This window comes from Lolium perenne, chromosome 1 (assembly GCF_019359855.2).
Source record: "Lolium perenne isolate Kyuss_39 chromosome 1, Kyuss_2.0, whole genome shotgun sequence".
NCBI lineage: Eukaryota > Viridiplantae > Streptophyta > Magnoliopsida > Poales > Poaceae > Lolium > Lolium perenne.
The window spans coordinates 182,876,393-182,897,833 of NC_067244.2; the positions used below are offsets into that span (position 1 = coordinate 182,876,393).

General features: G+C 48.6%; 3 protein-coding genes across 3 annotated transcripts in view; all 3 read left to right on the forward strand.

Moving 5' to 3' along the window:
- Positions 1–21,441, forward strand: part of LOC127315094 (preprotein translocase subunit SCY2, chloroplastic) — a 211,977-nt gene that overhangs the window by 147,467 nt on the left and 43,069 nt on the right. The gene's annotated exons all lie outside the window — the stretch shown is intronic.
- Positions 227–4,158, forward strand: LOC127315136 (probable E3 ubiquitin-protein ligase LUL2). The gene is made up of 4 exons (XM_051345658.2): positions 227–798; positions 1,465–1,957; positions 2,063–2,190; positions 3,795–4,158. The coding sequence occupies exons 1-3, from the start codon at positions 386–388 to the stop codon at positions 2,174–2,176; spliced, it is 1,020 nt and encodes a 339-aa protein (XP_051201618.1). The 5' UTR covers positions 227–385; the 3' UTR covers positions 2,177–2,190; positions 3,795–4,158.
- On the forward strand, positions 14,458–17,253 carry LOC127315143 (uncharacterized). The gene is made up of 2 exons (XM_051345664.1): positions 14,458–14,762; positions 16,459–17,253. The coding sequence occupies exons 1-2, from the start codon at positions 14,607–14,609 to the stop codon at positions 16,759–16,761; spliced, it is 459 nt and encodes a 152-aa protein (XP_051201624.1). The 5' UTR covers positions 14,458–14,606; the 3' UTR covers positions 16,762–17,253.

Genomic DNA, 21,441 nt, shown 5'->3' on the forward strand with positions numbered 1-21,441 from the left:
AGCTTACCTGACTTTGCTCCTCAAAGTTAGAGGATCCCGTCCCGTGGTGGAGATGCTCTAAGTCGGTATTGGTAAACAAGATGCAGGATTGTTTTCATAGGAAAGTAAAGATGTCCCAATCCGTTAACTATGCGTCGACGGTGACAAGCGAAGCAGCGCTACCCCGTTGATGATCGCAGCTAGTCGCCGTTGCCAAGGCGTCAGAGACAGACAGCTCCTCCCGCAGCCACCTCCACCGCGGTGGTAAAAACGTCTCGCCGGAAAAAGTCAATCGGAGTCGTCTCCTCCCCCGCGTCAACTCAACTCCGCACTACCTAAGCAACCTCCTCTCCCCTCCCCACGCCCCAAATCCCAACCCCCGCCTCACCCTGCTCCTCCTGCCGCCATGGGCGGCTCCTCCTCCACCCGCCGCCGCCGCGACGACTACTACCAGGCCCCGCCCCCTCACTACTCCAACTACCCACCTCCCCCGCCGCCGCACCACCACCACCCGCCTCCCCCTCCCCCGCCGCACCACCACCACCACCACGGCCCTCCCCCTCCGCCACCTCCCTCCGCCGCGGCCTACTACTACCACCAGCCCCCGCCCCCGCACGCCTACGGGCCCTGGCACCCCGCGCCCCCGCCGCCGCCGCCCGCGCTCACGGGCCCCCCGCCCCAGTTCGTCGGCCACCAGCAGGCCCTCAAGGTCAAGAACGACGTCAACCTGCGCAAGGACACCATCCGGCTCCTGCCCGACCCCGACGACCCCGACCGCCGCCTCGTCTCCTTCACCTTCGACGCCGTCACCCACGGAAGGTCAGTCCGCCTGCGAAAAAATCCTGTCTTCATCAGCGCTGCGATCTATCTGGGTTAGATTTGTTTCGCTGGCCTAGACTCTCTAGATTGTGTGGCAGCTGGCTGGCTGCTGCCAGTTGTTGACCTGCCTGTACTGTAGGCTGAACATTATAGTTGCAGGAGAAACTCTTCTTACAATTCCGATGCTACACACTCAGCCCCTCTTTGATGGTCTACTGAAATTCTAGTAATAGTAGGTTCCAAGCAGTTGTCATTACAGTTGGAGGTTTCAGTTTTGTGATTCAGGCTTGTTACTAAATCTGAATCGAAGAGTAGAAAAGGGGCAAGATATAGGCACTGGTCAAGTGGAAAATGGTATATCCTAAATCTGAAGCAAAACCTTATAATGACATGGGTCATCTAAAACTTAAGAAGCTACAATCTATGGAGGGCTTCTGGAATTTACAACACTTTCAGCTATGCTTCCTTTTCAATTGCTGTAGCATAGGTGGAATATAATGGAGTAGTTCCCACGCGTGTGTACTTGACACACCAGCTTGCTATAAAATCCATTCCACTAGGAAAATTATTGGGGTTGTTAAGACCTGTAACCAAGTTGTTTGCTTGATTTCCAGCTACCGTTATTCTGTACCGACCATAGTTGAACGTTTCTTTACCCGTTTGCAGCTTACTTATATACTACTTCGCCAAGGAAGGAAAAGACTGCAGTTTCTCTTCGGTGTATCCAGACTTACAGACACCAACAAAGATACCTTTCGAGAAAGGCCTGGCTCAAAACTACGTCCAGCCCTCTGGCTCTGGCATCGACTTGGGATTCTTTTCGCTGGACGAGCTTTCAAATCCTTCAGAGGAGGTGTTCCCGCTGGTTGTCTACGCGGAAGCTTGCCCGCCTCCTGAGGAAGGCGGTCAGCCAGTGAACTCCACTCGGGCGCAGATCACTCTTGCTGTTATAGAGAAACATAACGATGACCTCCAAGTCAAAGTTGTCAAGCAAATACTGTGGATTGATGGAGTGCGATATGAGCTGAAGGAAATTTTCGGGATTGTTAACTCCACGGAAACTGATGTTCCTGATGCTGACGATGATGACGCGGGAAAAGAATGTGTCATCTGCTTGACGGAGCCAAGGGACACGGCTGTTTTCCCGTGTAGGCATTTGGTAAGTACACAATTCGTTGTAGCCTATAGCTCCGCTTCTGCTTTGCCAAACTTCACTTATATTAGTTTAATGCTGTTGTCTGATTTGTCCACTTTTTTTTTTCAGTGTATGTGCAGTGGGTGTGCACAAGCTCTAAGTCTTCAGTCAGATAAATGCCCCATATGCAGACAACCTATTGAGAAACTAATAGAGATCAAAGTTAGAAGTCCTGAGCCGTAAAGAAGACTTTGCTGGTACGGTTGTTGCTGCGCTCCACTGGTTATTTTCCACATCCTTAAGTATATCATCTGTATTCAGTGTGCATAGTAATGTTGATGGTTGCGATCTAGTAATGAATTGTTAACGCTTATAATTGTACGCTTGAACTATGTGTGTTGATTTTTCTGATAGTTATCTAGGCATAGCCATTAGCTAGGACATAAGGCCGAGCGATAGCTTGGGACATACACTCTCCTTCTGTGCAGGCTGCCAGCCTACGATCAACCCTCCGTGGCCGAACTCCTGGTAATGTCTCACCAGTTATATTAAACCACACTGAGGGGTTTCTTCCCCTTAAGCCATTCTTTTTTACTAGCAAACATGCACATGTGTTGCAACGGAAGGAAAACTATTACAGATACCTAACCAAATAAGCAGAATGCACATGTGTGGTTGGTTTGGAATTGGGATTTCCATGAGAGTCGTCCAATCAGAAGTGCGATTGGATTTCGATGGGTACGAAAGGAGAATGTTTAAGCGAACCGTCTATTTTACATAAGCGGTGGCAAGTACTGTAATTTTGATAGAAAAATAGGGGTAAAAAAATACCAGAAGAAGCCTTGCTGCTTTTATAATTAGGTACAGATAAGCTAGGACATGTTTTGTTGAAACAAGCCTGATCAAAGTTCTGTAACATGCATTTATTGAGCTAATTTTAACATTGTACATCTTTTCCATGTGGTGTTAACTTTATCATTGTCGTGATACACTAGCGTTTCTTTGGCCAGGTGTCTGTCCAATATATCTGGTAGAATAGCCTACCAATTCTTGTATGCACATCACACAAATCAAAGCACAATTATCTCATTCATCATAACCCTGGTACATCATTACTGGGTTGCTTGTTGAAATTCAGTGTGACGTACCACAACCCAAGCGTATAGTGTTCTAGTTATCCATGAAACAAAGACATCACTACTCTGCTTAGGGTCATGCACCTGCTAAGATAATATGGCGAAAGATGTGTAAAGCTCACTAGTGGGCCTGAACCAGCTTAAGCGTTTAATGATTATTTACTACCAGTAGATTTATTTTGTAATTAATGCAAATGGTTTCAACCACCTAGTGGAGGATGATATGCAGTAAATAGGTGCAGGTGTAATTCAGGTGTTGTGCATTCCGCAATTACATCAAACTGTCAATACTTAAGTATGAATTAACAAGTTAGGTGTAATGTTTTACATATGAAGTTAAGATCCATAATTGCTCTATTTTTTGCTTATATGTCGATGCTATGGATTTGGAAAGTGGACTATCTGGAGTGGGTAAAGAGCATGAAAGATCTTACCTTTGTGAAGTTATAACCGGATCTGCCATACATGCTACCTTAGTCATAAGGTTTTGCTCACCTCTTTGTACATATGATGTTCATTCACCGAAAGAGAATACTTTTGTTCCCTTTAATTTGGTGTATCTGAACTCTGGATTGCATAACGGGATTCGTGGATTTTCTATCCTGCCAGTTAGCAGCCCAAATGGTACCATTAAAGTCGTAGCATCAATTTAGATTCCCTCTGAATCATCAAAGTTCCACTCCAAAAATAAGTTCTCTTAATTGTTGTTTGTTTCTGCTTGCCAGTTTGCTCTACATGTGGAGGATCTGTGAATAATAAGCTAAAATGATGGTGCATGGGAAGCTTCATCAGCTGTGGTGTTTCCCTGTGCTACGATAAACGGACAAAGGGACATACTGCCTTTGTCCTTGGAAATCAGAAGTGTAACTTGTGAATAGGACAGTCCATGTCCACGCATCCAAAACATGTAATGGCATATTGTGCCTGTGAATCCTGTACATATTGAGTGTGGATTTTCGCTACTTTTTTGCGTCAGCAACCTGTTTCAAGAGCATGGACGTATAGAGACTAGAGATGCTTGGTTCATTGCTTCGATTATACCGTGGAATAGAGAACTGAAATATGCTCAGCTCGTTGTGTGTGTGTGAATCCGTCTACTTATTCCGCCATATGTTCGTACGTGTTGCACTTCAGTGTGCAGTTATTGTGCTTCTGAATCGTTTTGGAAAAATTATGACGGTTCGGTTTGTATCTAATTTTCTACTTATTCTACATTGAGTTGTTTCTCTTTTCTTCCTTGATCTGGGCTTAACACCTACTTGTAAGCAGCAGCAGTAGCAGTGTGGAAATTTTAAACATGCATACCACATGCAAGTCCTACGAGTTTATCTAAATTCTTTTTTTTCTTCTTCGTCAAATGAGTTTATCTAGATTCAACATGAACGAGGACGAAGAGGAGCAACATGAACAAGTATGAACAGGGAGAACACATGATTGGCGTGTAACGTAGGGTCTATTCCTAGAAGATTCGAGAACACGTAAATTCTGCGATAGATGTCTTTGGATAGGTGCACCAGAAATCGAGAGCAGGGAGAGTAGAGTGGAAGGGTATTGAACTTCTCAAAGGAAAATCAGAACGAAGTTTGAACTCATTGAAATTTCTATAAGAATGAGAGGTATAGGTATCCGAATAAAATTCGTGAGGGCCTCTTTGGATCATAAGATTGAGAAACACGGGAATAGGAAAAAACACTTTTAGATCATAAGATCGAGAAACACAGGAATAGGAGAAACACACGTTGACGGGCGGGCTTGTTGGTGCAAGACACATGATTGCAAAACATAAAAATGCATGAACACACTAGTTTGGACAAAACGCTATCAGTAAGAATCACGAGGATTGGATTCCCAACAAAATGCTACGGAATCCCTACGATCATAATAGAGCCTTCAGGATTCAGATCTTCTAAAATTCTTGCGAAAATTGTGCGATCCAAAGGAGTATTAAATCTCTATAGTTTTTTTTTTCTTGTTGTATTTTTGTGGTGCAGCCAAAATAACTTGTGTTATTAATAATTCCTAGAGATTTCGTTTTTCATGCACCATAACACTCCGTTTCTGCATATTTTATTTTTTGATTATATGTTCCTAAGTTGTACCGGACTCGGCACCCTTGGGCTTTTGCATCTCCTTCTCCGAGAACATATCACCATACACGGCCACTTCATCCCGCAACCAGCATTGAGAGACGTGATTGGGTCAATGCATCGGCCGCCTACGAGGAATTGGCAAAACACTCGACTAGTAGCCCGTTCCAATATGAAGGATTAGTAAATAAAATAATATTTAGTAAATGGATTGGTTTGAAAATAAATGAGGTTCTTAGTGGTAGAATATTATTCTTGTTAGACTTGAACCTAACAGAAATAGGAAAGGTTCATAGAATTTTCTATCTGCCCTATTTAGTTTTAAAATATAAACTTAGCAGTTTTCCATTGAGCGAGAAATTCGACGTTGAAAACCCTACAGTGCCCTGCCGACTGTCCACGCACGCATGGCTCCGTTGCAGCTTGCGCACTGGCGGACAGGTCCGCACACCCTGCATACGGCCAGACATACCGTGCTGCTGGCCGAACACAGGCCGCAACTCGCTCGTACCATGCTCGATTCAGCCATCCATCCAAGCTGGTCCCTCGCCGCTGACAGCCTGCGCAACGTGCGCACCTTGCCTTGGGGCCTCTACTTGTCGCTCGTCGGCACCTGCGTTACGTGCACATCCAGCCAATCGGAAGGCCGTGGCCCGGAGCTCGTCGGCTGTCTCAAGCAACGGCCGCACGCGCGCGCCGACAAACGGGAGGGCGGCGCGGCATCCCGTCCAAAACACGGAACGCAACGCGCTCGTTACGCCGTACTACCCCCGTGGCCGTACGTACCCTCCCCGGAACTAGAGAGATTACTATCGAGTGGCCCCACCCAGACCCAGCCCAGTGGGAGGAGCAGGTGGACGTGGATCGCGCGCCGCCTCCCGATCCATCCATCGAGTCTCGTCGGGTGGTTCATCCAATCCACCGCGCTCCGGCGTTCCGGATAGGAACGCAGGGGCAGCGGCCAATCGGGACAGCCATAGCCCAACGACGTGAACCACCGTTGCTGTTGCTGCCCTGTGCATCCACCCTTTGGAAGCTGAAATATGGATGGATCTCCCAACACACCATCTGATTCTCATCCATGATCACCAGCACCACCGCTTCGATCGTGCTGCAGAAACAACAGTACATACCACCAACACACCTACCTAATCGCGATTCTAAGTATACTTAATTGGTACAACTCCATAGTACTCCATGCTGCTGGGTTTTATGAAAGGAACGGCAACTAGCCAGGGCGCGAGACATGGCCAGCCTTTCGCGAACAGTGCTGCTCCTATGTTCGGATCAGAAGCAGCTCAGTACAGCCTGCTCATGCTGATGCAGTCAATCGCAGGTGCGGCGATAGAAAACAAAAGCAGACCGGTCCCAGAGATTGGAATGACGGGCACGGCGCGACCCACCCTGGCAGCCATGTGGGCAGGCAATGCCAGCGGACGGCGCGGTGACCGGGCCCAGCCGATCGCGGAGCACCAAGATAGCTTCGGTGGCCAACTCGGCACCGGAGCCTCCTCATCCTCTCTCATTTGTTCCTCCGGCTGGCTGGCTGACTATAAGTGCATCTTCAACGTGGCGATCCTTGGATAGGTTCAACTGGACAAAAACGCGACTCAGCGCACCGTCTCCTTTTAGCTGGCTATAAGGGCATGATCCGGGATGATCCAAAGTCGGCAAATCTAAGCTGAGTTTGCGTGGCCGCGGACTCCTATCGCTGGCCGCTAGCGTCCTCCCCTTGTCCGCCCATGACCCGCCTATCTGCCTCCTAAAATACAGCCCCCTCGCACACATCTTCCACCGCTCCGCCGCCACCCCAGGACCGACGATTTGGAAGCGGTGTCGACGCCGGCCACCGTCGTCGAGACGCCGACAAGCGGTGCAGAAGCATAGGCTGTGGCCCCGCGCTGCTTTCGCGGCATCGTAGCAGAGTTGGAGGATGCTGTCGCCGACACTGTTGTCCTCTCACCATCGCGAGACCTCCCGCCGTCAGCAGCTTCGCCGTTGCCACCAGAGGTGAGCTCTCGTGCACCATGTTTCCAGGCCGCAAGTCGGCCGGGACGGCCATTTCCTGCAGGTCCCTACGGACGCATTGGATGGCCTCCGCCTGCGAGGTGTTCGATAAAATGGGCGATCTAAAATTTGTCCCATTTCATCTGTAGATCATGGTGGATAGCGACGACGAGTACTTCTTCAAGAACTAAATCGACACGTCGTCAGACGAGGAGTCCGACGACGACTTTCTCACGGAGGCTACGCTGATCATCCACCAGCACAATGTCTCGCAGATACCCTTGTACCGGGGATCCTTGTCGGGGCGCGTGACCGCCTTGGACCGCAAAAGAGAACGCAGCCACGACCAGCTCTTCAACGACTACTTCTACCACAAGGCATTGTTCACGCCGGTCATGTTTCGCCGTCGTTTCTGGATGTGCAGACCGTTGTTCACCCGGATAATGGATGGCGTCAAGGTCTACGACAACTACTTATGCGCCAAAGTGGATGCAATTGGCAAGGTAGGCCTCTCTTTGTACCAGAAATGCACGACATCGATTAGGATGCTCGTATATGGTGTTGCCGGTGCTTTCGTAGATGAGTACATGCGCATGAGTGAGTCGACCTGCTTGGAAGCGATGTACAGGTTCTGCAGAACAATGATCGGTGCATTCGGAGAACAATTTCTCCGGCAACCTAATGCAGAGGACACAACTCGTCTTTGTCAATCAACGCTTCCAAGGGGTTCCCTAGGATGCTTGGCAGCATAGACTGCATGCACTGGGAATGGAAGAACTGCCCCTTTGGTTGGCAGGGGGCGTACAGCTGCCATTCTGAGGGGTGCACAGTGATTCTTGAAGCTGTTGCTTCACATGACACATGGATTTGGCACTCATTCTTCGGAATGGCTGGCTCGCACAATGACATCAATGTGCTGCAACGCTTTCCGGTGTTTAATAGGCTAGTGTACGGTCAGTTCCCTGATGTGAATTTTGAGATCAATGACCACCACTACAACAAGGGGTACTACCTTGCTGATGGTATCTATCCACCTTGGGCTACACTCGTGAAGACAATCCGGCGTCTCAACTTAGAGCAGGAGGCAAGATTTGACAAAGAGCAAGAGGCAGCCCGAAAAGATGTCGAGCGGGCGTTTGGCATCCTCCAAGCTCGTTGGCTATCGTCAGACACCCTGCTAGAGCATGGAGTGTACAAACTCTGTGGGAGGTGATGATCTCTTGTGTAATCATGCATAACATGATTGTTGAGGTAGAGCCGGATGATTCACTGTTTGATAATGAATGAGATGGCCAGGGAGAGTTGGTTACTCCTCAAGGTGGTCCCGCATCATTCCAGGATATCCTCCATGTGCACCATGAAATTCGGGATCTAGCTGTACACAACCAGCTCCAGGCTGATTTGGTGGAGCACATGTGGCAGCATGTTGGCAACAATGCTGCAAACAACAATGAAGGAAATCCCGAAGCCTAGAGCATTTGTATCGTTTTTATATTTTTTTGAATAATACTTTGTCAGACAATAAATCTTGAGCATTTAAACTCATTTTTTTATGATTTATTATGTTTCTATAGTAAATTTAGAGGCAAATAGCAACTTATATGGCGCCGCGACCCAAATCTGCCGCGTGGGGCGCAGCGCGCTACCCAAACGGACACGCGGACGCGGAGCACCATCCGCGTGTCCGCGTGGCCACCCAAACTACCCAAAACGAACGGCCCAGCAAGTCCGTTTAGGTCGCATCGTTGGAGATGCCCTAAGAGCATATCCTGCAGGATGACCCAAAACAACGATCTAAATAATCTAATTTTATCTGTTTGGGTTGTGTTCTTAACATAACTTGGGTCGCGGTCCAGCCTGCTAAGCAGTTTATCCAGCGGCGGGATCCATTAAGTTCCATTGATGGCTAGAAGAAAAGATCTTCTTGACGTCACACCTGAAATGGCTGCCGAAGGAGTGGTTCAACACTCGCCCCTCCCCTCTCTCCCCACTGAACAGTAACTGAGAGACTTCCCCGTGCTCCTGGGCCAAACCGAGGCCGATCCCGACGGCGTTGCCGGTCGGAGATGGCTGAGGGGCGGTGCCAGACTCTGTAGCTTGTATAGTAGGTGTAGATCTTGTCCCTCTGTGGCGTTTGGGAGTAGGGTGTTGGATCTCGGCTGGATCTGGCGCGTTTTGGCTCTGGTTTTCGTGGCTGCAGGGCTCCGGTGGCGGGAGCTGCTGCAAGCGGCGGAGCTGAGGCCAAAGATCTCCGACAATAAAGCCATGAGCTCATCCGTGCGGGCGTCTGGGCGCAGCGCCGCTTGGTTGTGGCATGGCGTCTCCATCAAGCTTCCAAGGAGGAAGATGGTTTCAGAGTGCTCTACTGCAAGCTCCTCAAATAAGCGCTCCGACCTCTACATCAACCAATCCATGCTTTTCCCGTTACTCCTGGCTTGCCGTGGTGGCGAGGAGGGGAGGGGGAGAAGCTTGGTGCTGGCTGGTGCAAGAAGGTCTTCGGGAAACCTGCAGTATGCAGGTCTAGATTCTGTCTTCTCGGCGATTTCCAAGCGGTGCCATTTTGTGGCCACTGCTATCTCCGGCCATGAGGTTGGCCTCGCCGAGCTGGACCAAGATGGTTCCGGCATCTTCCTCCGATGTGGGAGGTTCTTCTTCGTCCTCGGCGCGACTCTCAGCGTCTCTGCCGACCCAAGTGGTCACGTCCCCGGTGTCGGCAAAGATGGTCGTGCGCGGCGGCGCTTCTTCGGCGGAGCACCAGGACTCGATCGCATTTTCTACGTTGACAGCAGGGTGCTTAGTGCTAAAGTTAGGGACCTCGTTGTAATCTTATGTTTCCTCAAGGTCCTTTTTGTAAATTTGTACCCACCGCCTGAAGTTTAATACAGAATCTGGGTCCTTCGGGGCCTTCCCAGTTCAAAAAAAGAAAGAAATGGCTGCCGAAGAACTGAGCGTTGTAAACATTAAGTTCCACCCGTGGACATCCGCTAGGAAATGGACTCAAGGCACGCAGGGTCAAGGGCACTCGCCTGTAAGATATCCCCTGGCTAATGACAAAGTGGATCCAGCTGTTGTCGCTTATTTCTTTTGCAACCGTGTGGTTCTTCCTGGTGGCAATATTGAAGAGATCCGACGCCCACTGGGAGAGTGGGTCACTGTCGCACCAGTTGTCATGCCAAAAAGAGGTAGTTTCCCTGCCGCCAATGACGATCTTGGTAGAAGCCCATAAAAGGACCATGTCTACATGATCACAGGGAAGCTTCAAGCCGGCCCAATTACGTTCGGGGTCAGCTCATTGGAACCAAGGCCATCGTAGTTGTCACGCACATCCGGATCTTTCAATATCTGGCGTCTCGAGCCCTCCAAGATTATTGGCCCTACACACAAGATAATTATCTTGAAGTTTAAGCACTCCTACCCATACACTTTTTTTTCCAACACGACACTTATATGGTTTATGATTTCTTAAGTCTCCTCAAGGATCAAGGCATAGATACTACGGAACAACCAAGGCCCATTTTCTAAGCTTTATTCCAATCACCAAGACACCCAAATTGGATCGCAAACACATTATCCTTAAGTTTCTTCCAGATCACTCCCTTCGCCGGATTTCATGCCGATCTCATGTCGGCATACATCGTCGTAGGACTGAATCCCCTAGACGTATGCACCTTCCCGACCACCATCCACTTGGCCTTTTTCAGAGAATTGGTGACCTCCTCTTCCTTGACGAAATCATCTTCTCCTTCCGCAGCAAGGAGCTCTTCCTCCTCGTCCCCTCCCTCCGGAGCTGCACTCGACTCCCCATGTTCCACCATGATCACAGCCCAAGCCGGGGAAGGAATCCACGGAGATCCAAGTGTAAGAGGATTGGTAAAACTCACGGTGACCGACACCACGAAAGGACAAAGAAACGCTAGGTTTTTCGCTAGGGGAAGTCTTTCACCTCTTGAAGGAAAAAAGAAAACGTTAAAACAACTAGCTGCACTAATACATGTGATTACTCGTGTCTGTCGTCACTCGATCCGGCCTAAGGCTAGCCATAGTGGGTAGTATCATATAGTAGTATCATGTATATGATACTTTTGTATGATACTATATCTATAATGCATAGTATCATAGACTAGTATCATAGTTTTACTATATTTATTGATTTGTAGAAGAAGAAAGTCCACTTTTCGTCCTTCAACTTTACTAAGAGTTCACTTTTAGTCCTAAAACTATTTTTTGGTCCAAAATATACCTTAAACTTCTTAAATTGATCACTTCAACAAGTTTGCTGATTTTGTGTCAACATGACCTCGGTTGCTAAAAACCAACGAACCGGTTCCAGTGTTAAACGGTCCACATGAAAAAAGAAGGATCCACATCTGATCGCTCTCGATCATGAAGTCGTGGTCTCCTCTCGTGTCCCTCCCACACCCCTTGTAGCGCCGCACACCGCCGAACTCCCTCCCACGCAGCAAAAGAGAAGAAGAGCCGTTTCTATCCTGTTTCTACACTCTAGCTACTGGCCACGAGAGGGCCCGCGAGGAGGACCGCCGCTTGGATGGCGGGATGGACGGATGGTGGCCGACGATGCGCGAATGGCATGGCTGTCGCCCTCAGTTTGGTGGATGTCAAGCCTCACGGTCAGGAAGACGAGATGCTAAGGCGGTTGCCATCGTGATGGCGGCATTGAAGAGGAGGGCTGCCGCGTCATCTGGCTGATAACGGATGACGGGACGAGGGGAACGACGCCAAGTCGACAAGGAGGACCGCCGCGCCGTTGGACTGGAGGAGCACAAGAGTTATGCACACGAGCAGGGCGGCAAATAGCACGAGAAAACACCAAGGATGCATTGCAGTTGAGCGCCAAAGCTGCTCGGGATTGAGAGGGTTATTTTAACCTCAAATTTGCGGATTTTAGATCGGTCTAGACATACAGATTCAGCCCGGTCCAGTCCAATTGGATCAATCTTCGGTTTTTAGATATAAAAAATAATAAAAAACCCATCATATTGAACAATTATGAAAGTTCAAGGTCTAATTTGAACCAGATAAAACTTTTAGGACTAAATGTGAACTTTCAGCAAAGTTGGAGGACTAAAAGTGGACTTTCTTCTTTGTAGAATCTCAATACAAATTGTGTACAAGATTTATTTGACACTAACTTTTCGCGTGATATGTGCTATGATACGGTATCTACCTATGATACTCTAATCTCTTCTCTCCTCCATAATTACCTGCCACATCAGCATTTTTGGTGGGGCTAGGATGCATGATACAAGCTAAAATACTAGCACTATAATAGTATAATCCCTGGAATTCTATGGTAAATTAACAAAGCCTCTGTGGAATGAATCGGCGTGTTCGCTCCAAGGGCTCGACAGCGGAAGAAAGGATCACAGCTCGCATCCCGTGGTGGTGGGAGTACCATCCATCAATCTATCTATCGCTTGTGTCGGACCAGAAACAGGTAGGGCTCGCGGCCAGCCAACCTATAGCAACTCGCAGCTACCACTGTCTATCTGCAAATCTGCAATGCAGCCTCTACGTTCCTGATCCCTCCCAGCACTGAGGGCATCTCCAGCGGCACGACGCAAACGGACGCTCAGCGACCGTTTGCGTCCGGCGTGACCGGAAATGCGTCTGGAGCCTGTTCCAGTGGGGCGACGCAAAGTGATCGGGCCGTCCGCGGAGACGCAAACCTGGCCCGCCTGGCAGCGAGTCTGCATCGAGGGCATCGATTCAGGCGGACAGCGCTTCCGCGTCTGCGCCGCAGCCTTCGCCATCAATGGCGCGGCTGCCTGTTCTGCGCGCGCACTGGCGGGCGGCGGCTAGGCTTCTGCGGCGCCTTCAATGGCATCGTATCCCGCGCGCGCCCGCCCATAAAAGTCCACCGGCCGCGTCGCTCCTTCGCCCACACCTCCACAACCACCACCACCGCCGCAGCGCCATGGGGAAGAAGAATGACTTCGAGGCCTCCGACAGCGGCAGCAAGAAGATCCCGCTCCCCGTCTCGGTGGGGAGGCTCATGCACGGCCAATGGATGCCGTGCGACGACGCCTGGTCCGGCGTGCAGCTGCCTGGCGGCTGGCGGCTCAGCTGCCGCCGGGTGCCTATCCCTCCGCACTGCGCGCGCGAGTCTGATCGGACCGCGGAGATCCGGCGTAGGAGGCGGTATCTGCCGGCGGACCTCCGCGACGATCCGGCGTACGCCATCGACTCGGAGCTTTGGCGTACGTACCTGTCCACGGAGACGGACAGGAGACGAAGGGCAGGCTTCATGGGTGACAGGGATTACCCCTTCGGCCCTGCACCGCCGGCTCGTCGTCAGCAGGCGCTGACGCGTCGTCAGCGGACGCAGCACAACGACACCGACGATGACGACGAAGCCTACGCCGTGTACGACGACGACTACGTCGAGGCGCTCGCGTACCATAGCGAGGAGGTGAAGGACGACAGCGACGACTACGTCGCTGTCGTCTTCCACGAATGGCAGCAGGCCTTGGCGGAGGGCCGGAACTTCGACTTCCCGGACAACATGACGGACGACGAGATGGCGAAGGTCGCCGTCCTCGTCTCCGAGCACGAGGCGCCTGTGCAGCCGCCGCTGCCCCGCTACGCCACCGCCGTCATGCCGCCGGGCTTGTCGGCGGATGAAGCACTTCGACAGGCGCTCCTGGAGTCGGCGGCGCCTCCGCCATCGCCGCCACGGCCCGCAAAGACTGGCGCCTCAACCGCCGCCACGGCCGCAGTTCAGGCGCCACAACCGCAAAGATCGGGCGCCTCCACCGCCGCCACGGCCCGCGATCGGGCCCCCTCCACCGCCGCCACGGCCCTCCTCAACCTCGAGCACGGCGGCGGCGCACTCGGCGTACGCTTCCCGGATGCCAATCGGCCTTTTGTCGCCGAGCTCATCGTGCTCGGCAAATGACGAGAGCAAGACAACGGCGAGGAGCAGCACAGCGGCGAGGAGCAGTAGGCATTTTAGGTTTATTTTTTAAGTATGTAAAACTATGTTTCATGTTTAAAAAAAAGGATTCGTCCTAAAAAAATGCGTCGTGCCGCTGGAGCCACCCCCGACGCAAACGGATGCGCGGTCGATTTCGACCAAAAGAATCGACGCAACCGGACGCGCGCGGACGCTAAAATGCGTCGCGCCCGTGGAGATGCGCTGACAGAGACCAGATTGCGCGCGCGGGGTCGTGGGACCCACACCTTTCCGAGCAGGGATTGGCCAGCTGCTCCACCGGTCCCACCCCACCCAAGCTCCCGAAGAGAAGGAACAGAAGGTGAAGCTAAAGGGCAAAAAATCTTATTAAAGCACCCCAGCGGCAGAGCTCGGCTTCAGCACACGCGAAACCCCGGCCCTCTCTCTCCCTGCTCTGCTCTCTTCTTTCGCCACCGCCTCCGGCGCCAATCTCAGGCGAAAAGCTCAGCACGCAACTGCTACACAGGAGGATGGAGGTGGAGATGCAGCTGGACGACGACCTCTTCTTCGCGGAGCTCAGCAAGCGGATAACGGTCCTCATTGCCGACGAGGACGACGCCGACTTCGTCGTCGCTGCCGCCACCGCCGCCGCCGTGCAGTTCCCCGACGCCATGCACCTTCCGCCGGTGAGCCTCCCTTTTCCTTTCAGTTTGCTGCTGGCTTGCTCTTGTCATTTCTCCCTCCCGCGCGCGCGCCGCCACATGCATGGATTTTGTGAGCTAGCTGCTAGCTCCACCGATCATGCTAATTAGCCCTGCTTTCGTTGGGTTCTTGCTGGAGCTGAGCTGAGCTCCTTCTCGATCGGTAGTTAGTTGGTGCTAGCAGTACCGATTGGTAGTTGCGGCTAGCACGACCATATGGCTGCACTTGCGCAGGACAAAATCAAATCACACCAAACTCAACTTCCTTCTCCCCTGATTAAAACTGGCAGCACAGCTCAACAACACAAGCCTATCTTGCATATGAGCTCCATCTCTGCATGTTCCTTCGTCGTATCCATGTCAAGAGTTCATATCAATTAGCAGTAGAGTATTATCGACAGTCCTGTCTAATTAAGTACATGGATCGGAGGGAGTAGATGAATTAATGTGCGCAGGCGCTATATATGTGGTGTACTACTACTACTTCTACCTGGCGAGCTTAATTACAGAGGTGCGAGCTTAATTACCCCGTTAATTAATCAATCAATTAAGGGGTGATGTGATCCATCGGGTAGCGCTACCTGTCGCTTGCCCAGTTGCATGTGCGTACGCGCAGAATTTTTTTCTGAGGATAAGCATCGGGCAGCCAGGAGTAGTTTACATGGGCGCCGATGTAGTACCTTTCCTGCGCACGTCACCGTGAAGCCGGTGCATCAAGAGGAAACAGAGCACTTTTTGCGTGAAATTGACCATTCCAGCAAGTGCAAGTAGCGTCGCCATTGCCAAATTCTGCAAACCGTGTGGGACCTCGGACGGTGGTGGAGAGAACCCTAACCCTGTTTGGATAGTTGCACCAAAATTTTGAAAGAGTTGTATTGTTGTTTCCTGCAAACTAAATGCGAGCTTATTAGCATTAGCCAGCAGTGCCTTTCACAGTGAGAGCAGAAATACGGCTAGAAATGGGTCCTTGATGCATATGGAGTCCACTAGTGCACTCTGTTCACGGCCGGAGCCAGTAACAAGCATGTCCCTCTCAATCGCCAGCCATTCCTGAAGTATACTACGCCCTCCCACGCCACCACTACGTGGCCGTAGCGTTGTCCGCGTCGCCGATGTCGTCCTCTCTTCCAGTTAGTTACTGCACTTGGAGCCAATAGTTTTTTTTTTTTTGCGGGGAAGAGCCAATAGTTAACTAGCCGTCGGCCATATGTATACGGTGCTGATCCCTCACCCTGCATGATTGCTAAAGAACCATTTATTTTTTGAGTACATTCGGATCGGAGAATTATCATGTTGCAATAGTACGACCGACCGAGCGATCCATGTTGCTTGGACTTTTGCTTAGCCCCCGATCCATGATAAATTGCTTGCTTGCACACAAACATCTCATCATACACCTGTACTGCATGTTTGCATCTCTCTATTTTTCTAAAGCATGATGTTGTTTGTAGTTTCATTAATCTTTTGTTGTCACTGTTAAGCGACAAGATCAATCGGAACATTTGCATGCTCGCAAGTTGCCATGAGCGAGCACCTAGCTAGCTACCTGCTCATACAGCTACTATTTCAAATTATCCATGAAGCAAATCATCAAGCTAAAGCATGCACGCACGACCACACCGCGCGCATCTCACATCATGTGCAGCAGACACTAACTACAGCTAGCGATCTTTGTTGGCAGGGTTTCTCTATGTCGCCCCATGTGCCATCGATGTTGGCGCCACCGACCTACACGCTGTTCCACCACGCCGCCAGCTACGGCGCCGCCACCATCGCGAACAGCGCCGGCGATGCTGGCAGAACGTGGCAGCAACCGCCGCAGCAGCAGCAGTGCGGCAGCAAGGGCACCGGCGTGTTCATCCCGCGGTCCACGCCCGGCGGCGCGCACTCCAAGCGCAAGGGCAGGAACTGGAGCGGCTCCAAGGCGCAGGCGAAGGCCCAAGGCGTCGTCGCGGCGGGCACGCCCGTCAAGAGACGCGCCTGACTCAGAGAATCTGTTCTAAGAAGAGCTGGTCGGTCGCCGCTGATGGATAGCCTGCGCAGCGTACGCGGGACCTACTTGTCGCTCGTCGGCAAGGCCGTGGCCCGGTGCAAGTTGCACCACCACACGTAGCCGGCGCAAGTGCAGAGCGAAACGTGCACACAGAAACAGAACGGGCATAGCAGCGGCGACTGGCCTCCGACGGCTGCCCCTACACACACCCAGCCCAGTGGGAGGATCAGTATTCAGGAGCAGGTGGACGTGGAGCGCGCCCGGCCTCCGGGTGGTTCATCCAATCCACCGCCAGTGGCGCACCAAAATGTTGGCGTGTCTATTAAGAAAGATTTTATCTCAAGACATAAACAAGAATTGATGATTATAATACATGAGAAAGTAATTTAATAAAAACATATATTCGCACTATATTCATAAGCTAAATTGTAGGGCAGATGCACCATGGACGGGATGCTTCTAATATTAAACAAAATTCCCGCCGTTGCGTGCGACACTAAGGATTATACTAAAATAAACAGCAATGTATGTAAAAAAAATGTTACCAAAGGTACAACGAAATATTTGGAAATTAATTATACACTAACTCTTATTTGATTAAATTATTAGCTGATACAACGCAGCTAGCCCATATACTACTAAAATGTAGGGTAGAGCCGCTCCAACGTTCATAAAATAGTTAAATATTTCCTTTAATTAGACATCAAAGCTAATGGTGCATTATGAAAATAGCTAACATGAATACATGGTGCATGGTGTATGGCCATAGCTAGTGCTTACACGCGAGACTACATGCATACTAGTACAAAAGCTAATCGCAACCTATATCTGAACGAGACATGCATTGTTGATGAATTAAGCACCGCGCGCCCGGCTGCAGGGTATGCACCGGCATATAATCTAGCATACCCTGTAGGTCCATCACTGTCCACCGCGCGCGCCCTCGGCCGATATTTCTTGAGAGGGCCGATCAAAGAAGACGGAAAAACTTACATTAAAGAAGTGGTAGGAATTCTTTTTTCATTGATCATACCACTATTCACCTGAATAATTGTCGATGAAAAAAGAATGTACATTTGGATATATTAGTGAAAAGGAACAATTTAGATAACACGTACGAGATAGATCTACTAACATTTCTCAATTGAAGTCCACTCGAGGAGGTGCATCATCAAGCATGCACTTGTCGATATTCCGATAGCAATCTCCTTTTCGGCAACGGCGGAGCTCACGTCTAAGGGTTGGGTGCACCTGACACCACTGAAATCGATGTAATACCGAAGGAACTCACGTAAAATTCGTGTCTGAACTCAGTCCAAAAAAACTGTCTGACCCCATCTCAGGTCTCAGGTCCAACTGCACGAGGCACATTCTCATGGGCTTGGTAAATAACAATTAGCATAGAAATCCTAAGAAAACAAGAAAACAAGAAGATACAAAGAGAATGTATATCACTCGGGCACCTATCATGTCAGAGCCTGATTTTAAATATCCGCATAAGCTCATCGGGAAGCACTATCACCAAGGATGTTGGGATCATTCATTTTAACGAAGTGATATTTCCATCTAGGAAATTAATAAATGTGAGTTCTATCACATGTTTTTCCTATGAACAATTATTTTAGGTAAATTATTTTACATGTAATTGCTATCAAAATAACATGTTTTTATTGATTCCCCGCCCAAGAGAAGCTCCACCTGAAGCATTGGAATCACCTTTCGCGAGTTGTGACTTTGTTTTTTCATCAATATATGTGACCATGTGGCTTTACAACATCAAGTAAATTGTATGACTTGCCTTTATTTGTGTAATAACTATTACTACTTCCCTTATGAAATGTAAGCCTTTTTAGAAAGCTATTTTTTTTTAAAAAAAGGCTCACATATCCAAATGGAGGTAATATTTCATAGAGTACTTTCGTATTGTCATTAATATATTTTAGTATGGGAGACGGTGTGCTATAATATTCCTTAGCTCATTGAGCACAAGAAAAAATTACAGTCCATGAACCCATCGACAATTTCCTATATTTGCCCCTGCTTTTCGGTTGTATGTTACCAAGAAATCTCTTAGGAATCCATCTTACATTTTATTTCGAAGCATTATTTTCCGGTTGCTGCAAGTTATAGACAAAGGTCTGATATAGTTGTCAGATTCTGAAACTTCGGCCGTGTAAGTATATCATGCTCATATAACGCAATTGACATCTCAAATATCTCTTTCTTGTTCTTCAAATCAGAGGCATATAATTTAGAAACTAGAGAACACACACTATCAATGTCAAATGAATTGGATGAGTTTTGTGGATCCAAGGAAGCTCGTGCCGAAGGTGAAGTACCGGAACCTTTAGAAGTATCAATGCTTTTAAGTACCAAAAATGTAGGTTGGTATAGCTTCAAAAGGCCGCAAACAACCGCATAGTTAGAACTCCACCTATAGTCACAAGGCCGCTTTAAAGTTTCAACTTGATTAGCCCTACTTGCAGTTTGAGTTCACCAAGCTAAATGAAATGCTTCATTGTAACAATTAGATTAGCATGCAGCTTATCATTTCTCTTACTAGAAGACACAACGTAATGACAACAAGAGCGAGATGGTAACAAAAAATCTGAACATCATGTACTTGTTCAGCTGCGGAAAAAAGAGGTAGTTGCAATTCATGAGTAAAACAATGGACATAATAGGCGTAAGGACACTCTTCCATGAACTTGGCTTGTAGTCCATTCCACTCCACATACATGTTACTAGCACCAATATATTCTTGGTCCATGAATTTGGCAAACATCTAATCGACCATTCGAGCAAGACATGAACAATATCAATATGTATCCAAACTAAAACATTAGACATTTCATGTTTTAAAGTAGCTAAATATGTCTCCAAAACATGAACAATATCAAGAAAACGCTCTCGAAAGAAACCATTTTTTATCAACAAGACGAATAACCACTACCATTTGCTCTCTCTTTTATTCATTCCTTGAGTCATTGATACGTTGCAAACGTATCTATAATTTTAGATGCTCCATGCTTGTTTTACACCAATTTCTATATGTTTTTCTCACACTTCGTTGCACTTTATACATTTTTCGGCATTAACCTATTGACAAGATGCCACAGTTGTTCCCTATTTCTGCTATTTTGTATTTCAGAAAAGTTATACATGAAATATTCTCGGAATTGGACGTAACAAAAGCTGAAGATCTTATTTTTCCGTAACGAAGACGAAGTCCGGAGGAGAGATGAAGGGGGGCCACAGGGTGGCCAGATCATGCCTAGGCGCGGCCTGGCCCTAGACCGCGCCTAGGGGTGGTCTAGGGCCACCAGGCCTCCATCGACCTCTCCCTTCCGTCTATAAGAAGCCTCCTGACGCGGGAACCATAAATCAACCAACCTTCGTCGTAGCTCCGCCGCCGTCGTAGACAAGATTCGGGGGATAGAAGTCTCTATTCCGACACCCTGCCGAGACGGGGAATTGCCCCCGGAGTCATCTCCATCGACTCCACCGCCATCTCCATCGCCATTGCTGACACCCACGATGAGGAGTGAGTAGTTCTTCCCCGGGGTCGAGGGCTTTACCGGTAGCTATGTGGTCTATCTATCTCTCCATGTATGATCTTTATGCGATCATGAGCTTCGTAATCTAGTTGAATAAGTAGATGTTATTCTTCAACTATTGTGCTACTCAAGTGGTTTTATCAGGTGATCTTCGGGGACACCTTGTCCAATGGTGTGAAGGTGACAGTGTGCACATCGTGTTTGTTTCTTATGCTTAATTTATAGAAATACTTATGAAATTATGGTGACTAGTTAGTACCATCTTTGTATGCTCAAAGTGACAGCGTGTGGTGCCATAGATTGGGAATGCGAAATTAAGGAATGCTTATGCAGACCTACGCAATGAATTTGTGTTTATTATCAAACCAGAGAGTCGTTCAGAGTAACATAGTGAAGAGATAATATCTATGTATTTAATTATGGTATCATTGTTGAGAGTATCCACTAGTGAAAGTATGATCCCTAGGGCTTGTTTCTAAGCATTGAAACACCGTTTACAACCATTTCTGCTACATGTTTGATTCCTAGACCCAACACTGTCTACAAGAATAGAAGAGTGTGTAGATATCAGTCATCAACAAGAAAGCAGAACTTACCATCAGCGATTTATTTACGAAATTCACTTTGCACATTAGAAGTAATGATATGCAGAATTTCTGTAAGGGTATATTGCCCCTATGTGTGGTTTTGGTAATTAGTGACAACCCCTATGGACTAATGTTTTCATTGAGTTTATATGAAGGAATATTCCATAGGTATTACTTGTATTCCATGTGTTGGATTCAAGTATGGATGCCATGAAGATAAATATATACCTTGTGTATTGGCATCAAGATCATCGTTTTAAAGATATATATGTGATATGATCAAGAAGAAGAAATGAAGATGGAGTTCCTATATGGAACTCAATATTAGCCATGCTCTATCTTATGTGATGAGCAATGAATGATCAAGATCTTGAGAGCTTGATTCCAAGTGAATAATTATTTATATACCTCAAGATAGTATGATAGAGAATGAGAAGATACAAGGTTGACCAATACAAAGAGTGAAGAATAGATTCAAGTTGGGTCAACACATGAAGCATGAAGAATGTGCCACGAGAAGTCATGTG

Bases quoted from the DNA above. Each gene is read 5' to 3' on its own strand.
- LOC127315143 (XM_051345664.1), top strand. From the start codon at position 14,607: ATGGAGGTGGAGATGCAGCTGGACGACGACCTCTTCTTCGCGGAGCTC. The intron at 14,763-16,458 runs GTGAGCCTCCCT...CTTTGTTGGCAG, and splicing joins ACGCCATGCACCTTCCGCCG to GGTTTCTCTATGTCGCCCCA.
- LOC127315136 (XM_051345658.2), top strand. From the start codon at position 386: ATGGGCGGCTCCTCCTCCACCCGCCGCCGCCGCGACGACTACTACCAG. The intron at 799-1,464 runs GTCAGTCCGCCT...ACCCGTTTGCAG, and splicing joins GACGCCGTCACCCACGGAAG to CTTACTTATATACTACTTCG. The intron at 1,958-2,062 runs GTAAGTACACAA...TTTTTTTTTCAG, and splicing joins TTTTCCCGTGTAGGCATTTG to TGTATGTGCAGTGGGTGTGC.